Genomic DNA, 8,489 nt, shown 5'->3' on the forward strand with positions numbered 1-8,489 from the left:
GGAGGGCAGGAGGGGAGAAGTTGGCAGGTCGAGCAGGCCGGGGGGTGGGGGGTGAGGGTCCGAGACTCACAGGTGTGCTCTTCCTCCCCGGCTCCTCTTAGAACTTCGCCCGCGTGAAGATGCAAGTGACCATGTCCCTCTCATCCCTGGTGGGGACAACGCAGAGCTTCAGTGAGGAGCATCTGAGACGATCACTCAAGACCATCCTCACTTACGCTGAGGAGGACGTGGGACTGCGGGACAGCACCTTCGCCGAGCAGGTAACACTGCTGGGCCCCCACCACGACCTCCTCCGCCTGCGTCTTCGCTCTGCCTGCTTAGCGCCCCCCACATCCCCAACCCCATCGCTAAGGCTCTCAATCACTTCTCGATGTCCTCATTGTCCCCGGCCATTCCCCCGCCCCAGGTCCAGGACCTGATGTTCAACCTGCACATGATCCTGACGGACACGGTGAAGATGAAGGAGCATCAGGAGGATCCTGAGATGCTCATTGATCTCATGTACAGGTGAGGAGGGCCAGGTGAGCCCTTTGGCCATTCTCACCCACAGACAGGTGATGGTGGAGTAGGTGGGGAGAGGGGCAGGTGTGCGGCCAGGAGACGGCCCAAGCAAGGTGAGGGCAGGGAAATGACTGGTAAAACATCCCCGTCCTCCTCACCACCTACCTCCCATGTGCCAGGATCGCCCGCGGCTACCAGGGCTCCCCTGACCTGCGACTCACGTGGTTGCAGAACATGGCGGGGAAGCACGCAGAGCTGGGCAACCACGCGGAGGCCGCCCAGTGCATGGTGCACGCTGCCGCCCTGGTGGCTGAGTACCTCGCCCTGCTGGAGGACAGTCGCTACCTGCCGGTGGGCTGTGTTTCCTTCCAGGTAAGCTGCTGGGGGTGGAGGTGGGGGTGTGATGGGCAGGGGGTGGCACCCGGGCTGGGCCCAGGGCCTGATGCCACCTCCCACCCTAGAACATCTCATCCAACGTGCTGGAGGAGTCTGCCATCTCCGACGACATCCTGTCGCCCGACGAGGAGGGCTTCTGTTCCGGGAAGCACTTCACGGAGCTGGGGCTGGTGGGGCTGCTGGAGCAGGCGGCTGCCTACTTCACCATGGTGAGACCTGTGGCTGGCCTCAGGATGTGGGGCTCGGGCCAGGGTGGTGGCGGCAGATCCACTGAGGGGCCTGATACCAGCTCCTAGAAGCTCAAGAGGAAGCCACTGTCTGCTCCCTTTCTGGGCAAGGGATTGTCAGAGGACAACAGGGACCTTCACAAGCTCGGGTTACCTGCCTCCCTCCCTGTAAAACCCTTAACACGTGGTTTGGATGTAGACAGCCTTCAATACACTCAGCCACTATTAATTTTTTTATTAGAGAAAATTTCAAGCACACATAAAAGAAGAGGTTGTACCACCACCCCCACACGCAGCACTCAAATCCAATAACCATCAGTCTTTACTCTCTCATCTCCTCTTTGCCCTTAGTTTTTTGTTTTGCTTTTGGTTTTTGATGGCCTTTTTTTTTTTAACATAAAAAGACAAGATCTTAATTTTCACAAATTGATTGACGAAACCCAACATGACTGTTCAGCTGGAGTTTCCTTTTTAAAACCTTGCCTACTCAGCAGCCATGCTGCTGGTCCTCATCTGAGGGCTTCTTATAAAGTGTCGTCTCCCCAGCTCTCTGACGCCTGCAATTTTTTTTAACATTTTATTTATTTATTTATTCATGAGACACAGAGAGAGAGGCAGAGACACAGGCAGAGGGAGAAGCAGGCTCCATGCAGGAAGCCTGATGTGGGACTTGATTCCAGGACTTCAAGATCACGCCCCAGGCCAAAGGCAGGCGCTAAACCACTGAGCCACCCTGGGATCCCCACCCTGCTTTTTTTTTTTTTTTTTTTTTTTTTAAGATTGTATTTATTTGAGAGAGTGAGTAAGAACACAAGCAGGGGGAGCAGCAGAGGGAAAAGCAGGCTTCCCACTGAGCAGGGAACCCAATGTGGGGCTTGATCCTGGTAGTCCAGGATCATGACCTGAGCTGTAGGCAGATACCCTGAACCCTATATTTTAACAAGATCTCAGAGATCCTTCTGTGTGTGTTGGGAGTCAGAGAAGTTCCAGCTTAAACCCTACCCATCACATTGTTCCCCACTCAAGTACCTCCCTGTACAGCCTCGCTGATGAAATCCTTTTACACAACTCTTTTTTTTTTAAGATTTATTTATTTATTTATTCATGAGAGAGAGAGAGAGAGAGAGAGAAGCAGAGACACAGGCAGAGGGAGAGAGAGAGAGAAAGAGAGAAGCAGAGACACAGGCAGAGGGAGAAGCAGGCTCCATGCAGGGAGCCCAACATGGGACTCGATCCTGGGTCTCCAGGATCGCGCCCTGGGCCAAAGGCATGTACCAAACCACTGGGCCACCCAGGGATCCCCCTACACAACTCTTTAATACCAGTATGTGTTTAGAGGTTCCTGAGGATCTCAAAACAATTTTTTTTTGCAGTTGGTCTATTTGAATCAGGACCCATGACCAACAGTGGCTGTGATTGACAAGTCTCTTAACGCTCCCTGAATCAAAGAAAACAAAAACAAAAGACAGGGCCTCGGTCCCCCACTTTTTACAATTAAGGTTCTTAGTGTTTTCCTGGATAGGTTGAGGCCCAGGTATTGTATTTCCCATTGTTGTAGATATGTTTTTCTCCTCCATTTTCTTGCTTGTGTGAAAACAGTTGGGTTTTTCCCTGCACTTGTTGGATACCTGGGCTTTGTGCTAACGGGTTTTCTGGCCTGCACAGGGCTGGTGTCCCTGTGGTGTTGCTTTACCTGTTCCTCAGTCCCCCATGTTCCTGGAGCTCTGCTCAGATTCAGGGTCAGGTTTTCCAGTGAGAATTCTTTTCTGTGCGGCCAGCCCGCTAGTGGGGTTTTCATTATTGTCATTTTGTTTAAAGGCTCAAGAACAAAAAGCCTTCGGAATAAATCAGACAGTAGACACAGAGCTCTCACAGTTGGTCAGGACACATCCCAGGGTGCTTGCTGTGTGCTGGGTTCGATGCTGGCACCAGCTGTGGGTGAGGGGCACTTAGGAGTGGCCGTGACCATGTGTCAAGAGATAGTTGGGTATAGAGATCTTGGGCACCACACCCAAAGGATTAGTGTTCGGGTCCTGGCCCTGGGAAGCCATGTCTCTGAGTTTTCATTTTCCCTCTGAGAAATGAAAAAAAAAACCAAACTCCTCCCACTAATGAAGGAACATGGGTAAAGTGCAGATGTACATAGCATCTGGCCCATAGGAAGCATGGTAGAGGCCACACGGGGGTCTATGCAGGCTGAGTTGAAAGACTGGTATCCCATCTGGGTGGGGGTGGTCAGGGTGAGCTTCCTGGAGGAGGTAAAGATGGAGCCCTGGAGATGAGTAGCAGCACAGAAGGTGGGCTGTTTGAGGCAGAAGAGAAAACTAGCGAGGGTGCTGGTAATCCTGATGTGCCCCCACCCCCAGGGCGGGCTCTACGAGGCAGTGAACGAGGTCTACAAGACCCTCATCCCCATCCTGGAAGCCCACCGAGACTACAAGAAGCTGGCTGCTGTGCATGGCAAACTGCAGGAGGCCTTCACCAAGATCATGCACCAGGTGGGCCCAGATGCCCTCCCAGACCCTGCCCACGGCCCCACCTCCCACCTTCAGCACAGCTCAGCTGACCCTGACCCTTCTCTCTCCTACAGAGCTCTGGCTGGGAGGTGAGTCAGGCCAGTGGCCACCTGCCTGTGGGGCCCCCTCGCAATGGCTGGTCGGCAGTGGTCAGGGACCACCAGGGGGTGCTGGAGGAACATGGCTGCCTGGCTGCAGGGGCTGGTGCTCCAGTGGGCAATGACGCACCCTCCGCTTCTTCCCCCAGATCCCGGGGGGGCCCCCTCCCTGCCCCAGATCCCGAGGGCAGCCTGTGACTCACCCAGCTGGGAGCTCTCCAGAGACACCCCTCCCCTCGGGCAGGGCCAGCTTGGTCACTGCCTGTAATATGGGGGGAAGGGGGGGCTCTGACTCCCTCCTTGTCTGTCTCTATGTTCCTTTTTGTCTCTGTCTTTGGTCTCTTTCCCTGTTTCTTCCTCGCTCCTTGTCTTGCTCACACTCCCTCTCTGTCTCTGTCTGTCTCCTCCACTTTCCCCCAGGATGTCTGCTCCTCATTGCCATTTAGTGCTCCCCCTCTCCCGCCTCTCCCCTCACTTGGGTCTATTTTTAGGCATCTCCTAGTTTGGGGAGAATTTTCTGGCCAAAGAAGGCAGGAACCCAGAGCCAAGATGGGAGGGCTGGGTGGGGGCCGGGTAGGTCCCCTCCTTCCTTGGATCTCTGGTCTCTGCCCAAAGAATGATACTCATGGGGCAGTGTAACCAGGACCCTGGGGGTTGGGGGCTCTTGCCTTTGACCTCTCCCATGACTTTGTTTCTCCCTCTCCTACCAATACCCCTGTGCCCGCCCCACCCTGCCTGGGATCGGCCTTGGTGAGTGAACATGAGCTATCTACCCTCTTCCTTTCTCACCGAGGGTAGTATACCTGGTGGGGTGGGGGTGGGTGCCCTGAAACAAGGGGGCCAGAGCCTCTATCCCAGAGGGCTATGCATTCCCTCAGTCACTTAAGCATTTATTGAGCACCTGCTATGTACCCAGCCCTGTAGGCATTGAGGACACAGCTATAAGCAATAGAGCTCTAGTTCTAATTTCATGTTGAGATCCAGACTCTGAAGAATTACATGGGACCAGAGGGATAATCGGAAACTAGGGACTTGTGTTGAATGAGAACAAAGATTTGGGGGAGGCAGGAGACAGAGGCTGGGGAGAAAGAGTGAGGGTGTGGGCCGCTGGCAGTCGTCTGGGTCTCAGGGTCCCCCCAGCTGTGTCTATGACCTAATGTTCTTGGGGTTCCCCTCCTCCTGCCCACCTGTTCTGTACCTGGGGCTAGGGGACATGCATCCCTAGGGCAAGGGGACCTCCAGAGGGGCTGCCTGGGCCACAGCTCCCCTTCTTGCAGATGTAGCGCGTGTTTGGGACGTACTTCCGCGTGGGCTTCTATGGTGCCCGCTTTGGCGACCTGGATGAGCAGGAGTTTGTGTATAAGGAGCCATCCATCACAAAGCTGGCTGAGATTTCACACCGGCTGGAGGCACGTCCCAGCGGTAGGGGGGTAGACGGGCATTGGGCTGCCCTGGGGCGGAGTGGGGGCTGCTCCTCTGTGGCCCCGAGTCAGCCCCATGTCCCCAGGAGTTCTACACGGAGAGGTTTGGGGAGGACGTGGTCGAGATTGTCAAAGATTCGAACCCTGTGGACAAGACCAAGCTCGACCCACAGAAGGTAGGGGCTCCTGACCATCCCAGGGGACCCACAGATCCTATATTTGGGGAGACTCAAAGTATAATTTCCTGGGGACCCTCAAATCCTAATTCCCTGGCAAACTTCAAAGCTTATCTCCCTTGGGGCCCCAAGTCCTTTTCCTGGGGAGGTTCTTAAAACCTAGATTTAGGGAGAACCCCACATTTAAAGCTCCCAGACCCAAGGAAGTCCAAATCCCCTTTCCCCAGGGATGGCCCTGCAGGGAGGCTGGCAAGCCCCAAGGGTGTGTATTGGGGCTGTGGGAGCCTCATACCTGAGCCCCGTGTCCCAGGCCTACATCCAGATCACTTACGTGGAACCGCACTTCGATACGTATGAGCTCAAGGACCGGGTGACCTACTTCGACCGCAATTATGGGCTGCGCACCTTCTTGTTCTGCACGCCCTTCACACCTGATGGGCGTGCACACGGGGAGCTCCCAGAGCAGCACAAGCGCAAGACGCTGCTCAGCACAGACCACGCCTTCCCCTACATCAAGACTCGAATCCGCGTGTGCCACCGGGAGGAGGTGGGCAGGGGCCCAGGGAGGGGAGATGCAGAGACCCAAGATCCAAGGGAGGTCTGGGTACCCCAGACTCAGATTGGGGAGGTGAGAAGACCCCAAACTCCAACCCCCAGACACCAGTCTTCAGACTCAAACCTCTACTTCCAGACCTAGCCAGCATGAGGCTGGACCCCAACCAGACCAAAGTCCCCAGGGCCAGACATAGGCAGCTGAAACCAGATCCCCACTCTGCCAGAGCCAGGAGGGCAGAAGGCCCCACACCTTGTTCATCACACAGCCTCCTGGAACCCCTCTGTCCCCTCAGCAGGGGTCCAAGCTGCCCTGGGCTGGTTTGGGTCAGGACATCTTCAGGCCCCAGCCAGTACTTGACAACCCCCCGCCCCACAGACAGTGCTGACACCAGTGGAAGTGGCCATTGAGGACATGCAGAAGAAGACAAGGGAGCTGGCTTTCGCCACTGAGCAGGACCCACCCGACGCCAAGATGCTGCAGATGGTGCTGCAGGGCTCTGTGGGGCCCACGGTGAACCAGGTACAGCCAGTGGGGCATGCAGGCTCCCAACCGAGGCATCCTCAGGTGCCATGCAGACACCCTTATGAGCCCCTCTCACCCTGCAGGGTCCCCTGGAGGTGGCCCAGGTTTTTTTGGCAGAGATCCCAGAAGACCCCAAACTCTTCAGGCATCATAACAAGCTGCGGCTCTGTTTCAAGGACTTCTGCAAGAAGTAGGCCTGACACCTTCAAGCCCCCATTATGGGCTCCCTGCCTTCCTGACCCCGAACAGCTTCTCTATCCATTGGGATACAGAGTCCATTATGGAGCTCCCGCCTCTCTGGTTCTCATTCGCTCTCCTCTACCTAGCTGACTCCCATTATAGCTCCTGACCCCCACCCATGGACTGCGCCCCCTCCCCCCTGCCAGTCTTGCTTTCTCCTGACTGCTGGCACTTGAGCATCTCCTGTGGTCTGTGTGTCTCAGGTGTGAGGATGCCCTGCGGAAGAACAAGGCCCTGATAGGACCAGACCAGAAGGAGTACCACCGTGAGCTGGAGCGGAACTACTGCCGCCTGCGGGAGGCTCTGCAGCCCCTGCTTACCCAGCGCCTGCCCCAGCTGCTGGCACCTACCACAGCAGGCCTCAGGTGCCTGACCCTGGCCCCCCAACCATAGAGACGGCAGAGGCAGGCACAGATGGGTGCTGTCAACAGACATGCACGTCAACATGCATGCTTGGCAGGCTCTAGGCAGCCACTTCAGAGCCTGGCTAGGTCACTTCCCAGACATGTGTCTTCACCTCTCTGAGCCTCGATTTCCACATCTGTAAAATGGGCACAGTTCTTATCTTTGGTGGTAGATTCCAAGAGAGATTCTGGGAACCCATGGCCAGATCAGAAAGGATGTGAAAGAAACAGAATCCCTAAAGGGATCTTTAGAGGAGGAGGAGGCTGATGAGCACTATGGAGTTGGCAGCCCCATGGTCATGCTGAACCCCCTCATCCTTCCCCCCAGGAACTCCTTAAACAGAGCAAGTTTCCGGAAGGCCGACCTCTGAACCTGCGTGACCTGAAGCCACACCCAGAAGAACCATCACCCTGGCTTCACCTGTCTATGCCTCCCTGGGACTTTCCCCCACTGAGCCCTGGGCTGTGGGGTGATCATATTGCACACCGGGCTGGGCCCTCTATTCCTCTGTTCCCATCTGTGTGCACTGATGCTTCTTATCTTTTCTAATTTAAAGTGGTTTTCATAAGCAGCCTGTTTGTGGATCCTGGGAGCTGGGTCATGTGTGCACCGTCTACCCACACATCCTGATCTTTGACAGACTCTGTGAGAGCTCACTGAGTGCCAGGAACACTGTAGTGACATTTGCAAATTCCTGCCCTGGTGGGGCTGATATTCTAGTAGAAGCAACACACAACTAACAATGTCACCTGCCCATGGGGGATAATAATAACGTTAATGAAACCCTTGCAGAGTACTCAGCCCAGGGATGAATGGCTCCTAAAAAGTCACTGCCCTGTTTATGGGGTCTTTTTGCCCGAGGGACCTCTCTCAGGCCCCTACCTCCTAGTTAGTGAATTTTCTCAATGGCATTATCAGGTAGGAAGCATTCTTAACCCTGTTTTACAGGTGGGGAAACTGAGGCACCAAGCAGTTAAAGGTTTGGTGGGTCTGAAATTGGAGCCCAGGTCCGGTTTAGCCGTTGCCTGCGCAGCCTCGCACTGACCCAGCCCGACTCCCCACCCCGCAGCGGTCACGCCACCCTGTACCAGGCCTGTGCTGGGCCGCTTCCAGCCTCGGCCGGCGGGGGGTGGGGAGGACGGGTGACCTCCGCCGCCGCCGCCCCCGCCAGCGCCCTCCCGGAGCTGGGCCTCGGCCAGCCCCGCCCCCTCCTGCCCCCCACTGCGCCCAGCTGCAGCGGTGGGGGTGGCCCGTGCCCCGGGGACTCCGGGGCAGGGCGGGAGGGCGCCACGGGACCCCCCGCGCGCGCGTATACACCTGCGGGCCAGGTGCGATCGCGCCCTCGCGGCGTCCCCCTCCGCGGCGGCCCGGGGCGGGGCGGGGCGGGGCGGGGGCGGGGCCGGCCCGGGGAGGGCGGGGCGGGGGCGGGGC

The 8,489-nt window shown here is 56.6% G+C and overlaps 1 protein-coding gene across 5 annotated transcripts in view; it reads left to right on the forward strand.

The window, feature by feature from the left end:
- Positions 1-7,629, forward strand: part of DOCK6 (dedicator of cytokinesis 6) — a 42,212-nt gene extending 34,583 nt beyond the window's left edge. For 4 of the 5 annotated variants that reach the window (XM_025457574.3, XM_035702813.2, XM_035702814.2 and 1 more), the window contains 13 exons: positions 102-260; positions 407-507; positions 681-873; positions 963-1,106; positions 3,491-3,622; positions 3,715-3,729; positions 5,022-5,147; positions 5,246-5,335; positions 5,646-5,882; positions 6,267-6,410; positions 6,497-6,603; positions 6,857-7,018; positions 7,386-7,629. In XM_025457574.3, the coding sequence (XP_025313359.1) occupies positions 102-260; positions 407-507; positions 681-873; positions 963-1,106; positions 3,491-3,622; positions 3,715-3,729; positions 5,022-5,147; positions 5,246-5,335; positions 5,646-5,882; positions 6,267-6,410; positions 6,497-6,603; positions 6,857-7,018; positions 7,386-7,428 (1,653 nt within the window). In that variant the 3' untranslated portion in view covers positions 7,429-7,629. Of the gene's footprint in view, positions 1-101; positions 261-406; positions 508-680; positions 874-962; positions 1,107-3,490; positions 3,623-3,714; positions 3,730-5,021; positions 5,161-5,245; positions 5,336-5,645; positions 5,883-6,266; positions 6,411-6,496; positions 6,604-6,856; positions 7,019-7,385 lie in introns of those variants that run through there. The other variant, XM_035702816.2, reaches the window with a different exon arrangement.
- The last annotated feature ends 860 nt before the right edge of the window (positions 7,630-8,489 follow it).

This window comes from Canis lupus, chromosome 20, assembly GCF_003254725.2.
Source record: "Canis lupus dingo isolate Sandy chromosome 20, ASM325472v2, whole genome shotgun sequence".
Classification (NCBI taxonomy): Eukaryota; Metazoa; Chordata; class Mammalia; order Carnivora; family Canidae; genus Canis; species Canis lupus.